The 19,787-nt window shown below is 40.7% G+C and overlaps 1 protein-coding gene across 1 annotated transcript in view; it reads left to right on the plus strand.

The window, feature by feature from the left end:
- Positions 1–3,015: 3,015 nt before the first annotated feature.
- The window catches only part of Nsun6 (NOP2/Sun RNA methyltransferase 6), a 42,097-nt gene continuing 25,325 nt past the window's right edge, over positions 3,016–19,787 (plus strand). The window contains exons 1-5 of the mRNA XM_057787606.1: positions 3,016–3,387; positions 4,776–4,931; positions 8,338–8,417; positions 17,165–17,274; positions 18,746–18,899. Of these exons, the coding sequence (XP_057643589.1) occupies positions 3,313–3,387; positions 4,776–4,931; positions 8,338–8,417; positions 17,165–17,274; positions 18,746–18,899 (575 nt within the window). The 5' untranslated portion in view covers positions 3,016–3,312. The remainder of the gene's footprint in view (positions 3,388–4,775; positions 4,932–8,337; positions 8,418–17,164; positions 17,275–18,745; positions 18,900–19,787) is intronic.

Consider the following 19,787-nt stretch of genomic DNA (forward strand, 5'->3'; position numbering starts at 1 on the left):
TCACCTAGATTCTTTCTCCTACTTTGGCTTTTTATTACAACAATCACAGCAATAGACCTTCACACAGTTTACAAATATCCCACAACACTGGGCCAGGAGTATGCACCTCTAATTCCAGCACTGGGGATGCAGAGACATGACATGCAGATTCCTGGAGCCTGCTGGCCGGTCAGTCTAGCTAAGTCAGCCAGCTCCAGATTCAGTGTGAGACCTTGTCCCCCCAAAATAAAGTGGGAGCAGTTCTGATTGCTACATTGATCTCTGCCTTTCACATGCATACGTGTACACTTGAACCTGAACACACACATTTGTACACACACGTTCATGCTCATCTATGCAAGTCCAAGAGAAAAGCAATGAAAGAAAACGAGGAAGTTCCCTTTACTGCAGAAGCGTAGAATCCAGAATTAAGATCTTGTTCCCAGGATCAATTTGAAGTAACATCCTCAGAGATGAAATAAGGCCAGGTTGCTGTAGAAGGAATGTAGAAGGTGAATATGATAAAATATAAAATGAGAAAACTAGACAGAAATTGCTTACCCTTTTTTGCATGAAGAGTGAAGAAGCTACTTTGAAATCATCATTTCGTCACCACTTAAGAGGATCATCCCTGTCGGTAGCCCTTTCTAGAATCCCCACCCCACCCCGTTTCTCCTTGTGACCCCACTTCTCATAAATTTAAATAAGGATTAAACTTTTCATGTGAAGTTCAACTTTGGAGTGTCATGAACAAGCTTAAAATGGTGAGATTAGATCTGAGACTTATTCCTCCCATCAGTCCTTGCTTGGGGCCATCCTATCTCTATAAAGAATGTGTAGCCTCAGTGGCTTCTGCATGCCTGTATTTCTGTTGGAGTCTTCCTTAGCTTAGACAGTACCAGCTCACTCTACCAACTGCACATTTATGGTGTTTTCTTGGTTCCAGTTGTACAATATCAGCACACCCACTCATCCACTTAACTCCCAATACAGTCATACCTAGTCAGGGCTAATGTAAATGTCTGATCACTAGTCAAGTGTTCTGAAGTAGCGAACTACTTTATATCAAATATATGTTTAGCAGCAATTTCTGTTTCTACTTTGTGTGTTCAGTTAGTCATTCAGGGAGTGCCCTTTTTACATCAGACAATGAGTACACTATGTGGAAATGAAATTTCTCCCTCTTGAAGTCTATAATCAAGTTCAGGCTTTCCTTATTTCCTAAATCTTTTTACTGCATCTTGTGTCAGAGTCACGGCAAAACTGCCTGTTCAAATTCCTTCGTAGGGTTGGCTAGTCTTCTGAATCCTAGCCAAGGCATCCATTGCTGCAGTAAGATGCCACTGACCTGTTCTACCTGCCAGATTGCCCAGAACAGGCCACCCTGCCCAGGCTAGGCAGTGTCTCCGGAGACTAGCAGGATGGCTGGTAACAGCAAGGGGAGAGCACACAATGCTTACCCACTTCACTCTTATTTGGGGTGAATAGATGCTCTATCTTCTCAGGAAAGTCATGCAACATTTTCAACCTGTGTCTCAGACATTTTCTTTACTGATTTCAGATGATTAGGTCAAGAAAAAAACCTCATGAATTCATTGAAGACACATGATACTGTGGAAAGACTGGGTATTGGTTTTAAAAAAACAACTTACTGGTTCTAAGCCCCTTCCTTCCTTCCTTCCTTCCTTCCTTCCTTCCTTCCTTCCTTCCTTCCTTCCTTCCTTCCTCCCTCCCTCCCTCCCTCCCTCCCTCCCTCCTTCCTTCCTTCCTTCTTTCCTTCCTTTCCTTCCTTCCTTTTTATGAGATCATGAAAAGTTATTTCAGTCCTTGGAGCCCGTTTACTGATTGAAAAACTGTTTATAAACATTTTGTGCAGAGCCGTGGCAGAATGCCATTTTTACAATATTTTCACCTAGTGCCATAGTAAGGAGCATATATATATATATATATATATATATATATATATATATATATATTAGAGCCAATGTGAAAAATTAAAAGAGTTAAGGGAGAAAAAGGAATCCCATTTTTACAGTTATCTATGAGATACTGCCCCAAACAACAAAAAGCACAAAACAAAACAAAAAACTCCACTCAGCAGCAGAGACAGAATTTTTGTCATGTTCAAGTATAAAACAGCCCAGTGACTGGTTACTTTTTTTTTTTTTCCCCGAGACAGGGTTTCTCTGTAGCTTTGGTGCCTGTCCTGGAACTAGCTCTTGTAGACCAGGCTGGCCTCGAACTCACAGAGATCCGCCTGCCTCTGCCTCCCGAGTGCTGGGATTAAAGGCGTGCGCCACCACCGCCTGGCTTTTTTTTTTTTTTTTTTGACTGGTTACTTTTTAAAATCCTTTTCACCTCAGCAAAGTCACATCGAGGCTCTAAAGTGTGCTATTAGCCTCGTGACTAATTGTAAACACTATTGAGCTTTTTAGCTTTACTTGAGGACACACGCGTATTAGCACAGTAAAAAAAAATGGCTATTAGGACTGGAGAGATGGCTTAACAGCAAAGAACACCTGTTCCTGCACAGGACCCTGTTTCCATTGCCAGCACCCAAATGATGGCTCACAGCCATTGTAACTTCAGTTCCAGGGGATCCAATAGGCAAGCACGTGGTGCACATACGTGCACGCAGGAAAAACATTCATACACATATCTTTTCTTTCTTTTTTTTTAAGAGAGGGTTTTGTTGATTCACAGTTGATGTCAGATTCATGTGTCCGAGGGAGGGAAATTATTTCATGAAATTCAAGGCCAAATAAATTGAGGTCTTTTTCGCCACTTGTACCGGAGAAACTAACTGGAAACCTCCCTCAGAACAACATAGTACTTTGCACAAATCAGGCCCAGTCCGAGGCCAGGAGCTCTTGGTGAACCAGGCAAAGGGTGTTCCACACAAGAAGAAGCACCACCTTCAGGGGTCAGGACTGGAGGTGATTGGCAGTAGCAGATTGTGCGTGCACAGAAAAGCGGGCGGCAGGCGCCGGAAGTGACGAACCCAGGAAGCGACTTTCTGCACTGGCGTCGGGGGCGCGGTTTTGGAAAATGGATGTCAGCGTGGAAGTTGTGGCTATCCGGTTTCCGATTTGCGTCTAGGTACTTTTATTTGTCACTAAGCCGATTTTGGAGAAGCGTTTCAGTGGCGTTCGGAGCTTTCTTACAGCCTCCCAGAGAACGACAAATCCTGGACCCTGCGCACTCCTGGACTCACTAAACGCACTCTGCTCGGCTACTGGCTGGCAAGACTTCGCTGTAATTCTGAAAGAAAAAGAAAAGGAAAAAACAAAAACGTTTCCCAACAATTTGGATGACTTAAAACAGAAAAAAGAAATGCCTATTTTTCCTAAGATATCTTTGAGGCCTGAAGTTGAAAACTATCTCAGAGAGAGCTTTATGAACAAGGAGGTAGGTCAAATAAATAGCCGTTTGCAACAATTCAAGTGCAGTTTCTAGAGAAGCAGAAGCAAGACTAAAGGGTAATCTTTACAACCTTGGTTTTTGACACTAGACTGTTGGAATTTCCAAAACCATTTTTTTTGTAGGCATTGATGAGATAAGGTGAATATATGTGCTTGCACTTAGATGTAAGAAAACACGTGTTATGTGCCTACCAGCGTCCTTAGTACTGAAGGGATAGGAAAATCAACAGCAAAAGTTCCCTGTCCACAAACTCTAGGTTTAATGTAGAGGATGGACCCGTTCTTTTAAAGCACACGCTCTTGTGTTCAGTTGAAAAGACACACCTGAGTGCCTCTTTAAATGCTGCCAGCTGTTTGATTACAAACCTTCACATTTTAGCCTAAGCAATGCTCTTGTACTCAGTTGAAAAGACACACACGAGTGCCTCTTTAAATGCTGCCAGTTTTTTTTTTATTACAAACCTTTACATTTTAGCCTAAGCAATCTTTGTAGAGTGATTTGGTGTTATTTTTAAGAACTGAGATCAGAGTCCAGGAAATCCTGTTACTCCTTCAAACTGACATAACTGTCAAACAACTAAAGCTCAGATGTAATGAAAGAAAAAGATTTACATTTTGAAAGCTTGTGTTCTTCCTTTTTTTTCCTTCCTTCCTTCATTTATTTTACTTACTAAGATAGGGTTCTTCACATAGCTCTGTCTGTCCTGGAACTCACATCTTATACCATGTTGACCGCAAACCCACAAAGATCTGTCTGCCTCTGCCTCTGCCTCCCCAGTGCTGGGAATACTGACGTGCCCAACCATATCTTGCTGGAAAGCATTATTTTTGTATGAATTAGCTTGAATTAATTATCACTGTTAAAGTTTTGTAATTTATTCTGTGAAAATCAAATGGGTTTCAAAGCACTTTCAGAGGTTGTCTTGGGCATCAAACTTAAGTGAAAGCAACTACATTGATTAGGCAAGCAAGTTTTCAAAAACAGTGTTCTGACTGCACTTAACACAGAAATTCCCAGTGAGTGCTGATTGCCTTCTAATGAATGGTTCTTACATGTTCTGATCGCCCTACCCTGCCACCCATGGGGAATTTTGATTTTTTTTCTAAATTGTTGGTTTCTAGCAAAACTAAATCTTATATTGTTTTTATTTTTGAGCATTATTGGAGCTGAGATTTTAAAACTGATTTCTATGTTTTATTTCCAGATTGTGCTAAGAGGCTATACTATATGGGAACAGACAATATTTCATGTTTAGCTCAAGGGGCCCTAGAGAGTGTGTGTTAAGAGAGGAAGGGGCATTTAGCATCATTTTCAGCAGGTTTGTGCCCAAAAGGTATGAGTTGAAATTGAAATCATGGTTCTTTCCATTTCAGGTTGTGTCTGCTTCAAGCAAAGAAGAAGCAGAACGGAAATTTGAAACTCTGCTGATTCACTTGTCACACCCGCCGTCATTCACAACTGTTAGGGTGAATACACATTTGGCATCAGTAGAGTATGTCAGAGGTCTGCTGCTGGAAGAGCTTCAGAAGGTCTGTGCACGTGTGATGGGTTGTGCTCTGCCACAGTCTGCTCCATCAACAGCCCTTGAACAATGTGATACTCCCATTTTTTTTTTAAACTTCAGAATATCTAGAGTTTGTTACCCTGAAAATTTTTAAGCATACATAGTGGAAGAATTAATGGGATAAAGAATATATTTTCAACATAGAAATATTACCTTTTACATGCCATTAGTGTCAATTAAATCATATACATCTATGATATATTGACAGCATTTCAATGGTACATGTCAAATATATGCTATAATTATACTTAATAATAGACATACTCAAAAAGAACCCTACTGAATAAAGATATTTAAATGTTTGAGGATATTCAAATTTTATAAATAAGAAAATTAAGTTATGAATAATAAATTGTTTTAATGTAAGAGGTAAGGTTAGAACAGGCCTAGAACTTCTGATACTAATTTTATTAGTACTTAGGATAATTCTCTAAGCCCTATGGTGGGATTTATCATTAAAATACATGAAGAGCTTCATTCTGATCTTTAAACCTAATCACATAATGAGCAGCATATAATGATTATGAGGGTTTGTGCTATAAGTTTAGACATATGAGGATACCTGCTAAATAATTGTCAAAGTATTTGTGTTTTTAAAATAATTTTTGGATGAACCAATGAGGTGTTTGGGCATATGCTTAGAGCATGGGTGAACAGTCCTTGTAGGAAAGTGAAAGTGGGTGACTCTATCAGCAAACTGCGTCTGCAAAGTCCCAGCCCACGTGGTGACTTCACAGACGCTGCATCGTGCAGTCACACTTGCAGTTCATCACCTCAGGATTTTACTTTTAATTGCAGTTAATTGAATTAAACATATGTGTCTTGTTATAAAATCACCAAATTAGGAGAATATGAAGATTATGGTTTTAAAATTTTTAACCAATAGGTTTTTATCAGTATTGCTCATGTTCTGAATGAAAACAGTATTGTAAAGTGGCATTTTATGACTAAGCAGAAAAGCAGTATTTATTATGGTGCTTATATTGGGATTGTATTGCTTATATTGGTCCCTCTTTGTTTTCAAGAGTTTTGTATTTTGTCTTATGGCATTGTACTCTGTAATTTGTCTCCAAAGAAACATAAGATTGGGGGGAAATTGACCATGGAGGGATTTACTTATGAATTGCATATTGAGTTATAAGATATTTGATGACAAACAACTGACAGGTGTAAGCAGATCCAGTTCTAATTTTTATATAAATTAAAAACAAGAGACAAACATGATTACAGATCCAGCTGTATATCACAGGCTGTTATGAGTGTCAAGTGGACACAGTGATTGTGATATTAGTGTGCTAGACGCCCGTAGAGAGCCGTGTGGAGTCACACCTGATGGCTATGTGTAGCGAGCTGCGTGGAGTCGCACCTGATGGTGCTGGCTCCCGCCCTCCACGATCCCGAAAGCCCGTGCTCTCTGTGATAATCAACTCCTAATATCAACTAGGCCTGACTTATGCTATTATCAATTATCACGCAATGATTGTCAGCTGTTTGCATATGCGTGGGCCTATGAGCAGTGCCCACCTGGCAATCCGGGATTGGTAGCCCATGCCTACTTAAGGGCTGGGAGAGGTTTGCCCTGGAAGAGAGAGGAGAGAGAGAGAGTGTGAGGGAGAAAGAGAGAGAGGAAAAGAGAGGGAGAGAGTGAGAGAGGAAGAGAGAGAGGAAAAGAGAGAGGGAGAGAGAGTGAAAGAACGCATTGTAAAAAGGTCATGAATAAAACTGCAGTGAGAAGAGCTCCAGTGTTGCGTCTTCCTTGCTGGACAAGGCGGCCGTGACAGACGCCATTGACATTCAGTCAGTTATCTACTTTGTGTGTGAGCTTGTGTGTCCATGTATGCATGTTTTTTTGGGTGGGGGCTAAGTGCACAAGTGCGTGTCTGTGACGGTTAGAGGTCAGCCTTAGAGCATTGTTTCCCAGGTGCCACCCACTTTCCCAGAGCTCACCACTTCCCAGACCTGGAATTACAAATGTGTGCCGTCACACTTGGTTTTTTATTCGACTCCAGCATAGGTTCTAGGGACCAAAGTGAGGTCCTCATGCTTGCATGGTAAACACTTTCTCAACTGCGTTATCCACCAACCTCTTCTTTCCTTTTAACCTCGTCATCTCTCTGGAGCATCTGTCAGGCGTTGCTGTTTTGGAGGACAGTATAGATTCTGCAGCATGATGATGCCATTTCAGGTAGTGTGGGAAAGTTAATAGATATGTAAATCCAAGCCTCATGCATAAACTTTTATCAAATACTTGTGATTTTTTTCCCCCATAGAACACATGTAGTTCCTGTTCTCTGATCCGGTGTCTGCTTTTTACCACGCTGCTCCGAGGCTGCCCTCTCTCATTCAGCCTGCAGTAGCAATATAGTGGCTCATATTCACCAACACATCTTCAGAGAAAAACTACCCTGACTAATGGTGTTTGATAAGTTTACATGGCATAAATACTGGCACCAAAGTTGATCTCAAACTTCTAGTGTATCCATTAAATTGCAAAGAGATGCCCACAGTGAGTCATGTAAGTTGTGCCAGTAACTTACAGCTTCAGCCTTTGAATGTGTTTCCAGACTATCCAGCTAAGTATAATAGATTTTCAAAATCCTGAACGTCTAAAACGTACATTTTGATATCAAAAATGACATGGCCTTCAATGTTCATGGTTTATGTCATATTTAGTAATTTTAATCTCTAATGTCCTATTCTGAAACTTTTAGAATGACTCTCTCTGTGTGTATATGAGCTTGGATTTGATTATGTATCCAAGCTTACCTGTAACTTAGTGGGTAGTTCAGATTTTCCTATATTCATGATCTTTCTCCTCCTCCCCAGTGCTAGAATTACAGATGTGCACCACTGTACATAGCTTAAAACATGGTACCTGCATGTGATTATGAATAGAATATATGTTTTTTTTTTTGAGTAAATCACTTAAACATGGTTTGTGTTTTTAAAATTGAACAGTAAGCAAACTTGATTCCTGTAAAGAAGTCAAAACTGGGTGTGGTGGCCTGTGCCTGTAACTTCAACTCCTACAAAATCTCAGACAGGAGGAGTGAAAGCTTGAGGCAAGTGTGGACAATCTAGGGAGATCCTAACTCAAAATTAAAAATTAGAAACAAGCTCAGGGTACAGCTCAGCGGTTCAGCATGTATGTTTGGCCCCCAGCACGATTTCCCTCTGAAGTCAGGAATTAAGCATTCCATGAAGTAGGGTGGAATAGACCTGAATCAGGTTTCCCGTGGTGGAACTTGGTGACACAGCGAAACTTTGCAATTTACCAATTGCACTGGGGTTTTTGTCTCTGTGTTCTTGGTGACACGGGGAAGCCTGTGAGATCTGGGTGCTCTATCATTGTGTGTGCTTGTTTTTAACAGCAATTCAAGGGATTCAGCATTCCTGTTCTTCAGCATCCAGCCCTTCCAGACGTCTTACTCATCCCTGTGACTGGACCGAGGTTGGTGACTGTTTCCTTTTCCCTTTTGCTTGTTGACAGTATTATCTACATTCCGCAAACTCCCTAGAAACGGAAGTCACCAGTTTGTAATTGCATGCTTCACGCTCTACCATGCACTCTGCTGGAAAATGAGGACTGGGCCAAGGACCTTGAGAATAATGCTTCTTATGTCTGTTCAGTGCAGTGATGGCTGTTATTCTAACTTTTTAGAAGTTTCATTTGTTTACTTATATTTCCTTTTAAAAAGGATTTATTTTTATCTTATGTGTACAAGTTTTTGTCGGCTTGTGTCTGTGATGTCATGCACACGCCTAGTGCCTGCAAAGGCCAGAGGAGGGCATCAGATCCGCTAGAGCTGGAGTTACAGACAGGTGGAAGCTGCCCTGTGGGTGCTGGTACTCTTTACTGCTGAGCCATCTTCCCAGCCCTGTTTACTTATAGTTCTTTTTTTTTTTTTTTTTTTTGGTGGGGAGGGGTGGTGGTTTGAGACAGGGTTTCTCTGTGTGTAATCCTGGCTGTCTCAGGTTGTAGACCCAGCTAGCCTTGAACTCACAGAGATCCACCTACCTCTGCCTCCTGAGTGCTGGGATTAAAGGTGTGTGCCACAACCGTTTTGTTACTTATACTTCTTATGAGATTCCAGCATTAAAATGATTTTTGAGTTACAAAATAAATAATTACATAATAAGTATTATATTTCATAGTTGGATTTATAAAATTTTATATTTAACAATTATGTCAACTTACTGGTAATGTGGTTCTCATTAACATATTTGGAGTATGTATTTTTGAAATTTGAAGAAGAGGCTTGCATATTATAGTGAGGATGTTTTTCCCACATAGCACATTAAAGTCCTTAATTATGCTATAAAATAGTTAAACTTGTGTTATGGTAAATATAAAAATGCTCTTCTTGCTAAAGCTTTGAAATACTTAGATGGCAACAAAACAATGATTTATAAATTATGCTTTGCTTGATCCAGTCTATGAAATATCATGCAGCCGTTAAGATGATAGAGTTTTATGAAGCAATATGAGATGTTTATGATCTGTTAAGTACCAAAAGCTAGTTGCCACACTTAGAATAATTATATTTTGCAATTAAACAGAAAGCTATACATTTTTGTGTATTTATATATAGAAAATGTCTAGCTATACCACATCTACCTGTGAACAGTGGTTCTTGCTAATGAGGTTAGATTCAAAGAAAAGGAGATTTTTATTTATAGCTTTTTTATTATAAGTATGTATCAGTTTTGCAGTTAAAATTTGATTTTACAGACTACACAGTTGAAGAGAGGTGCTGTTTATGTACTCAAGATAGAGGCATGGTCTGTGTATAATTTGCAATGTTGCTATAGATATCTAGCTGCATAGCCAAGACACACTCCACAGTGTACAGCACTTTGATCAGCCTGGAGCACTTTCTTGTATTCTTCTGCTCTACTAGACAACCCATGTCGATCTGATTCTTTTTTTTTTTTTTTTTGATTTTTCGAGACAAGGTTTCTCCGTAGTTTTTGGTTCCTGTCCTGGAACTAGTTCTTGTAGACCAGGCTGGCCTCGAACTCACAGAGATCCGCCTGCCTCTGCCTCCCGAGTGCTGGGATTAAAGGCGTGCGCCATCACCGCCCGGCCTGCTTCTTATTCTGAAGCGGTGACTACAGTAGGTGGTGATCACAGGTTTTGCTTTACATTTCCTATGTGGATGCAGAGTTGCAGTTGATTAGCTTCAGATTTTGACTGTCTCATTGTGTAATAATAATCTTACTTTAATTTAATTTTCTGTGTTGTTTTCTTTTCTCCCTTCACATACAATATGAGATACACAGATAGATAGACTGTACAACCCAACCTGGCTTCCAACTCTTAGTTCTCTTGCCTCAGTCTCTTTATGCTAAGTTTTACTGTGTTTCTGTTAATAAGTAAAATTTAATTAGGCTGTTTTACTGTATGAATACTAAGCCAATTTTATCATTGTGGACAAAAAGTGATGCAGTGACTATTTGAGTTGTGTGAGCAGTCTGCAGAGTTCATTCTCCTGGCATGAACTACTGTTCAGAGGCTTCTGCTTGCTTTGGGCATGAACTCTGTTTTAAAAGTGGCGTGTTGCCAGTCTTACATTATGTAAGTTGTCTCTCTTCCTGCTTTGTTTTCTTGTTTCTCCATCGGGAACTACATGGCCTTTGCTAGCTGCAGGACTGTGGCAGGCTTCAGTGACTGGGTAGAACAGTGCGTGTGCATTGTATGTTTCATTAAAAGTTAGCAATTCTTACCTGCTTCTTTAAATTTTATTTCATAAATTTTGCTACCATTTGCTTCCTAAACTAAAGCAACTTATGTTTCTTATTATTTTGTATCTTCATTGTTCTTTCTTTTTTTTCTGAGTTTTTTATTTTTTTAACATTCAATCATTTTTTAATTGAATACTTGAAAATTCACATTTTATACAGATTTAAGTGTATTGTTACACTAAGATTACACACACAGTTTTTTTCCTGTTCTGAATGTCAAACCCAGGCCTCACACGTTAGGCAGGTGCAACTGCTGAACCCCAGCCTTTGTCCTTTCTACCTTTTTTGAGTTTTTTAAAGATCTATTTGAAGATACAGAGACATATTTGGAGTAGTTCCCCTTATTTCCCTCTTTTACTCTGCCTTTCAGCTATTAAGATTACTCTTTAGGTACAGTGTTGGCACAGGTTCCACATTGTAAAAATTCTTTCTGCATATCTCTCCTTTCTTTAATTTTTTTAGTGTATGTGTGCGGGCTCGAGTTGTGCAGGCTCGAGTGTGGAAGTCACAGGAGAGCTTGCAGGAGTGGGTTCTGGGGACTGAGTACTTTTATCCACGGAGCCTTCATGCTGCTCTCTCCTTAACTTTCATGTTAACACTTGAGAAAGATCTCATTTCCCGAGAGGCTCTGGGCTGGGCTGTATGCAGGGCATGTGGGTGTTACACTTATGAGTATAGGTTTGACTGTATGCAGGGCATATGGGTGTTACACTGTTGAGCATCAACTGTTGAGTCTTCAGTCGGGGGTGTTGGAGCAAGTCATCTGTAGGCTTTCTACTTAGAAGTAGAGGGGAAGTGCCATTAGAGATAGCGTAGGGAGGTCTGAGATCATAGGGATTGGCAACTGCTCTATTTCAGCTACTTAAAGATGATTAGTAATTAGTAATGGCAGAGATAGGAAGGGCAAGGCTTTGCTCGATAAGGAGAGAATAAAAGCAGGGGTGCAAAGGCATGAAAATATGTGGTGAGCCTTGATGGAAGTGACCGCATTTGACTACTAAATTGATTTTCCGAAGGGCAAGTGAAATCAAAGAACTTGAAAGAGGCAGGCTGTGAACTGCAGAATATTGTTTTGTTTCTGCTGAGAGTACAGCAACCAAAGACAGAATGAGGGTAGGGACTAAAGCTGCAGCCTAGAAACAGCACTAGCAGAAGTTACTCGTGAAATAGCGCATCATGAAATAAGTTCGGTGTTTTTATTATAAGCAAATATTAAATGGGTGGGTTGGAGAGATGGCTCAGGGGTTAAGAGCACTGGCTGCTCTTCTAGAAGACCTGGGTTCAATTCCCAGCGCCCACGTGGCAGCTCACAACTGTCTGTAACGCCTGTTCCAGGGGACTGAACATCCGTGGCAAAATGTCAATGCAATTTAAAAAATTGTTGGAAAAGTAAATGGGACGTTTAATCACACTGTTATTCTCATAGTAAAGGAGTTTATGAAGCTTATTATAAATATGAATGTGTGTCCATATATTTAGCATTCACTGCATATTTTAGGTCAGGGTACAACTAAAATCGCAAGAAATTCTTTTTACAAGACGGCGAACTTATAGACCATCTAGGATGTTATTACAGTCTTTTAGTGCCAGTGATATAGTAACTTGATAATTTGGGAACAGTTCTGCTGTACGCTCTTGGGAATGCTGGGAGAGAGAGAGAGTGCAATCAAAGTGCGTTATAAAATGCAAAGCCAGTGAAGAACATGAGTGAGAGTGTGGAGTTAGTAAGGATAAACAGGAAGAGCTAGCTAGAAGAATGGGAGCTAATGGTAGGGGTCTGGGCTCTGAGAAAGGAGTCTGATGGCTGGTTTTCCAAATGTGTGGTCTTTGGTTTTAGCAGTGGGTTAATGCTAGCAATAAAGACTGTTCAGCAGTCAGCCTAAGGTCGTAATTAGGAAGAGAGTCTCTCATTGTAAGATCCAGATTTGAGGAAAAACCCTTCCGAGAATGCATAATGGTTACAGGTCTTCCGGAGCGTTCGAGTTTGCATTCTTATTTCTTCACATAACTTACTACTTGGAACCTTCAGTCTGGGAAATTGCCACATTTGATTTTAGGTCAGTTCTTGAGAGGTACTGTGGAAATCAACCCAACTGTTCTGTCTTTGCATGTTTTGAATCCATGTCACTTCACTTCACCCTGAGAAAACAGTGTATGCAGGGGAATTCCCCCTAAACAAATTAGAGCTATCTGGTAGACACATAATGGCTTTCTTAAAATGACCAAGCATAAAAGACCTAAGAAGAAAAACAAGTTGATATAGAAATCAAGTTTCAGTGAAATTAAGCACTTGTTTCATAAGTTAAATTTAGACCCTGCCTTCAAATTTATCTGTCTTGAGAAACCAAGAGGAAAAAAAATTACTGAACTAGGTGATGACTCTGAGGAAATTAACTATAATCAGCAGAGACAAAGAACTGAGAAATATGAAAGCAAATTGAGAACAGAAAGAAAAGGCAGCCTGGGTTCCAGATGCAAAGAATAGAAATAATTGATGAAAGACAGTAGTAAGAAAATGTGAGGACTAGGAACTCTCTGCAATTGTAAAAATCAGCTTTAGGAAGTACAAGCCTGAAGCACCAAATGAAAAAATAAACAAAGCAAAACAAAATAAACAGAAAACTGAAAACCTCACAAAAATCTGTGTCTTGACATTTCAAAATGAAACTGTGGAATTTTGTTTTTATTTATTTATTTATTGAAAAAGAAAAAAAAATTTCCGCCTCCTCCCCGCCTCCCATTTCCCTCCCCCTCCTCCCGCCCCTCTCCCCCTCCCCCCACTCCTCTTCTCCTCCCTCTCCAGTCCCAAGAGCAGTCAGGGTTCCCTGCCCTGTGGAAAGTCCAAGGTCCTCTCCCTTCCATCCAGGTCTAGGAAGGTGAACATCCAAACTGTCTAGGCTCCCACAAAGCCAGACGTGAAGTAGGATCAAAACCCCATGCCATTGTCCTTGGTCTCTCGTCAGCTCTCATTGTCCGCCATGTTCAGAGAGTCTGGTTTTATCCCATGCTTTTTCAGTCACAGTCCAGCTGGCCTTGGTGAGCTCCCAATAGATCGGCCCCACTGTCTCAGTGGGTGGGTGCACCCCTCATGGTCCTGACTTCCTTGCTCATGTTCTCCCTCCTTCTGCTCCTCATTAGGACCTTGGGAGCTCAGTCCGGTGCTCCAGTGTGGGTCTCTGTCTCTATCTCCATCCATCCCTAGATGAAGGTTCTATGGTGATATGCAAGATATTCATCAGTATGGCTATAGAATAGGTTCATTTCAGGTTCCCTATCCTCAGGTGCCCAAGGAACTAACTGGGGACATTGCCCTGGGCACCTGGTAGCCACTCCAAGTTCAAGTCTCTTGCCAACCCTTAGGTGGCTCCCTTAACTAAGATATGAGTTTCCCTGCTCCCCTATCCAACCTTCCTTTATCCCCAATCATCCCGTTTTCCCAAGTTCCCCCCATCCTCTCCTTCACACTTTTCTCTCCCCATCTCCCCTCACCCCCATCCCACCCCAACCCCAAGATTCCAATTTTTTGCCCATCAATCTTGTCTATTTCCCATAGCCAGGAGGATAACTATATGTTTTTCCTTGGGTTTACCCTCTTGTTTAGCTTCTTTAGGATCACAATTATAGACTCAGTGGCCCCTATCCATGGCTAGAAACCAATTATGAGTGAGTACATCCCATGATCTTCTTTTTGGGTCTGGGTTACCTCACTCAGGATAGTATTTCCTATTTCCATCCATTTGCATGCAAAATTCGAGAAGTCATTGTTTTTTACCGCAGAGTAGTACTCTAATGTGTATATATTCCACACTTTCTTCATCCATTCTTCCATTGAAGGACATCTAGGTTGCTTTCAGGTTCTGGCTATTATAAATAATGCTGCTATGAACATAGTTGAACAAATGCTTTTGTCATATGATAGGGCATCTCTTGGGTATATTCCCAAGAGTGGTATTGCTGGGTCCAGGGGTAGGTTGATCCCAATTTTTCTGAGAAACCGCCACACTGATTTCCAAAGTGGTTGCACAAGTTTGCAGTCCCACCAGGAATGGATGAGGGTACCCCTTTCTCCACTGGAATTTTGAATGTAATCGCCCCTATGGGCTCATAGGGAGTGGCACTATTAGGAGGTGTGGCCTTGTTGGAGTAGGTGTGGTCTTGTTGAAGGAAGTATATCACTGTGGAGGTGTATCATGATCATGGTGTTTGTTTACAGCAATAGAAACCCTAACCAAGACAGAAACCAACACCCATGTTGTAATGGTGTAAAGAATAGATGAAGCAAACAAAGGCAGAAGATGGGAAATTGTTTGAGTGATGGTCTTAGGAGACCTATCAGATAGACACACCAAGACTCTCACCTTAGGCCAGGCGGTGGTGGCGCACGCCTTTAATCCCAGCACTTGGGAGGCAGAGGCAGGAGGATCTCTGGGAGTTCGAGGCCAGCCTGGTCTACAAGAGCTAGTTCCAGGACAGGCACCAAAGCTACAGAGAAGCCCTGTCTCGAAAAAAAAAAAAAAAAAAAAAAGATTCTCACCTTGCAAAGGGATTAGGATTGTGCAGAATGTTTAAATCTGTGTTATTGCTGTAGTAGCAAATACTAGAGACCAAGTAATAAAGAATTCCAGTTTGCTTCCCAGAGTTCTAGAAGCTGCCAATTCTAAGATTGAGGTGCTGACACCTGGATTTCCTTCTGTAGCTTCACGTGATGGAGGGTATGAACCTAAGTGAGAGGGAGCCCATTTCTGCAGACCCTAGAACAGCCTCCATGCATCCATGAAGGCAGAGATCCTACACATGGAGAATTACAGTTTATAACTCGTGAACTTTTGCAGACATCGGTAGACCGTAGCTCTGAGCCTTCTGGTGTGGTTATCTAGGTGTATTTCATTCAAGACGGCATGGAACGTCCTGATTTCATACTAAGAATTTAAGGTGTATATAGGCAATAAATATTGCTTGGTATTTGTTGAGTTTGGAGCAGCTGTGGTTCTTCTGGGTGTAGCTATTCGATGTCAGTAGAAATACCAGTTCTAAATCTTGAAGAATGAAATGCTAAGGATATTTTGACGTTGTTTTGTTCTTTGGCTTTTGGTGACTGGTTTCATTGTGCTGTTCAGCTGCTCTTTTAACAAGGTCCAAGTTACCTTCCTGATCAGCTTCCTGATTTGTTGGGCCTACACGTATCATAGCACTGTGACTAACTGTGGTTTAAGATTGCCAGTGGTCAACACATGAAGTGAGTGATACCTGGTGGCATGTTGTGAAGGTCGAGGAATGGGCCTCTTTAAGAAGCAGGCTCAGGGTGTGGATGCATGGGGCCAGGAAGCTGTGATGTTGGCAGGTGCTGTGAGATAACTCGGGAAAGGAGGGAAAGAGTGTTCCCGAGAGCGGTGACAGATGTGAGAGGTCCTGCTGGCCAGAGAAGTTCACTGGAATGTGGCACTCAGAACTGCTGAGCTCCCTGGTCAGGCCAGCACCTTCTTGGTCTCCGAAGGGCTTCCCTTAGGAACAATGCCAGGAATTTAGTAGTGTGAGGAAAAAAAAAATGATCTGAATGTGAGAAAGTGGAGAACTTAAGGCTGAGCAGCAAAGGAAGGAAAGATGTGATTTATTTTTCTCTTCTGTTTAGCTTTAAATATTCATAATTTGCCATGCAACAGTATACCACTTTAGAATTCTTTTTCCCCTGGTTTTTCGAGACAGGGTTTCTCTGTGTAGCCCTGACTGCCCTGGAACCCCTCTGTAGACGTCAAACTCACAGAAATCCATCTACTTCTGCCTCTGCCTCCTGAATACTGGGAAAGGAAAGTAGAAAAATCTATTTAACTCCTAATGCTATTATGAAAGCAATATTGCTTATTGAATGACCAAACAACTTCTCCAGCTGCTTCCTTCTTCCCACCAGAGGGCCCTCTTTTTCTTTATCTTATTTTTCCTTTCTTTCTTTCTTTCTTTCTTTCTTTCTTTCTTTCTTTCTTTCTTTCTTTCTTTTTTTTTAATTCTCTGTATATGTGTATGTGGGTGTTGAAGGACAACTTGCAGAAATCAGATGTCCCATACCACATGGACCCAGGGGTACTGACTTTAGGACCAGCCTCTGCAGCAGCTACCTTACCTGCCAGATCATCTCTCCTGTCCTTTTTTTTTTTTTTTTTTTTTGTCTTCAAGTGCCCATTCTTTTTTCCTTTTCTTTCCTCCTTTTTAAACCGCTGCTTTGTATGAATCTTTCTCTTTCAGTATTTTCTTTGTGATGTATTCAGGAAAATCAAGACTTAATAGGCTATGTATATGAAGTCTTTTTAAATAATAATTTATTTCTTTAAAGTTTTAGATATTTATACTGTGTGTATTGATCATACTCATCACTACTATCTCTAATGAGATCTTTAAAAAGCTAATGGACCTAGAAGAACATTATTCATTATTTTTGTCTTTGTTTTTAAATATTCCTAGAAAGAATATAGAGCAGCAGCAGTGTGAAGTGATTGTTGGAGCACAATGTGGCAATGCAGTATTGAGAGGGGCCCATGTCTACGTCCCAGGAATCATGTCAGCTTCAAAATGTAGGTATAAGATTTAAGGCGCCCTCTAATTCATGAGTGAGCTCAGTTAGAAGCTTACATATATTAAATTAACATTTGTTATGTATTTCCCAACATTTTTGGTGAAGGAAAATATAAAACTAAGTGTGGTGGTGAGGTTGAGTTGTTTATTTGACACAGTGAAGAGTCGCTTGGGAAGGGACTCACTGAGGGATTGTCTAGATCTGGATTGTGGGCATATCTGAGGTGGATTACCGTGATAATGTTCATTGGGGTGGGAAAGTTTGCCCGATATTGGCAGAATTCCCTAGGAAACAGGATCCTGGATTGTCTAGGGCTGAGAAAGCAAGCTGAATGCAAGCACGTGTGCATTTATTAGGTGCTCTCTGCTCTTGACTGGATGTGATGTTACCACAACAGTTTCAAGTTCTTGCTGCCTTGATTTCCCCACAGTGATGGACTGGAACCTGGAACCATGAGCCACATTGACCTTCAGTGGCTTTTGACACAGCAGTAGGAAGCAAAACTTAAGACAATTAGGCCCCCATATGAAGCTTTCTGTCATTGTTTGGCTTCCCACATAAGAACCGTTGTGGTGATATCTCCAGGGAGCAGAAATACAGGATGTCAGATGGTAGTGAAGGAGACTGAATAGTCATCATTAACAGGGCTCGTTGCTCTTACAAAGGACCAGAGTCCCCTTTCCACTATGTCAGGTTGCTCACCACTGCCTGTAACTCTAGCATCTGCAGGTACCCTTGTACACATAGCACAAGCATGGATGTGTGTGTGTGCACACAGACATTGTTTTTAAAAAGGTAGTGAAGTTCCATTTTGTATTCCTCACTTCACTGCCTTAAAACCTCTAGCTGGTCTCAGGAGATTTGTGAAGGTGACATCCAGAATCCTAGACAGTGGGATGAGCTTGGCATTCTTCATGGGTTCACTCTGAACTGCAGGTACTACACTGCTTCAGTGGGCCTCACTGGGCTTGGATCAGGAAGCACTGGTTTAGATTTATTACAGATGTGTTTAGTTCCTGAACCTCACCCATCCTGTGTATGATGATCTGCAAAATGATTGCTTGATGACCTGATTGCTAGCACGGCCCTGGTTTCTTTTTTAGTGTAAATGTTTGTGGAATTATTTTGTAGGCCACTTAGAAATACGAGTTCTGATACTAAGGCTTATGAATAACTCTACTTAGTATTAGCTTTTGGGGAAATAAGTCACATAGATGACCCGTCCTGCTTACTTGAAGATGTAGGTAGGATGTATTTCACTGTGTTTTCAGTGAAAACCACCTTTTCATTTAGATGTTAGGGGATATGTAAAAACTAAGAGTTGAGTTGCTGTTGAGGATTCTGCAGAGATGAGGCAGTTCAGATTGTTTTTGTTCATAATTGATGTCCAGATAACCATTTTAGCTTGAGAGATTTTCACTTGTCTGCCAAAGCATAGATTAACAGTCTGATTTTTTCCTTTAACCTAGTTATGAAAGCTGGAGATGTTATTTCCGTATATTCTGATATTAAAGGGAAATGTAAGAAAGGAGCCAAAGAATTTGATGGAACTAAAGTATTTCTTGGAAATGGGATTTCGGAACTAAGCCGTAAAGATATCTTCAATGGGATACGCGATCTGAAGTATGTCACCGAGCCCTGTGGGGGAAACAGCATCCTTTCTGTGGTTCATAAAGATCAAAAGACTGAAAAGGTGTATTTCGTTACACTACATAAATCTTTAAATTACTTCAACTGGAAAAAATGAGTCCATATTTCCAGGATTTTTAGAAAGAGCTTTTTTTTTTTTTTTTTGTCAAAAAAGGGTAAGTAGATTAAAAACGAAACCGAAGCAGTAGAATGTGGACGAAGCTCAGTGAGAGGGTGCATTGCCACTCTGCCTGCAGCCCTAGTTCAGTCCTCAGCAGTGCAAACCTAAACGAAAAGCCCAGGTGAGCGACTGATAACACTAATTGTTTAGGAATTTCCTTTGTCCTTTTAGATTTTAATTGTTTAAACTTTGAAGAACAACACTTTTCTTAATGGAGAATTAAATGACTTATCTTTTTCAAACATTCTCATTTTATCAAAGAATAGTGTAATTTTAATGTAAAAATCAAATACAAAAAATTATTTTAAACAAAGTAAATTAGACTTGAATTGTAGCACTCTGAATATTTATGGTCAAAACTAAATGTTTCAATTTGTTCAAGCCACAGTGAAATATAATTAGTTCTAAATCATATCTGAATGTTGGCTGCCTAAGTAGATTAAAGCCCTGAACAAATGAGGCCCCGCTTAGCATGGTTTCTCGAGCTTGATTTAGGAGTGCTGTAGAATGTCATTACTCCAAAGTTGGCAACGGGCACACAGATGCTAAGCACTGTGAGTTGAGCCATTTAGAATGCGGCCAGAGCCCTCATTCCTGGACAGTGTGTCACATTGGAGCAGTTTTCCTATATGAATGAAATCAGTTCTCCTAAAGCGATGGATGATTAGGCTCCCAAGGTCTAAGAAAGAAAAGCTTTCCAA

This window comes from Chionomys nivalis, chromosome 13 (genome assembly GCF_950005125.1).
Source record: "Chionomys nivalis chromosome 13, mChiNiv1.1, whole genome shotgun sequence".
In the NCBI taxonomy this organism is placed as follows: Eukaryota; Metazoa; Chordata; class Mammalia; order Rodentia; family Cricetidae; genus Chionomys; species Chionomys nivalis.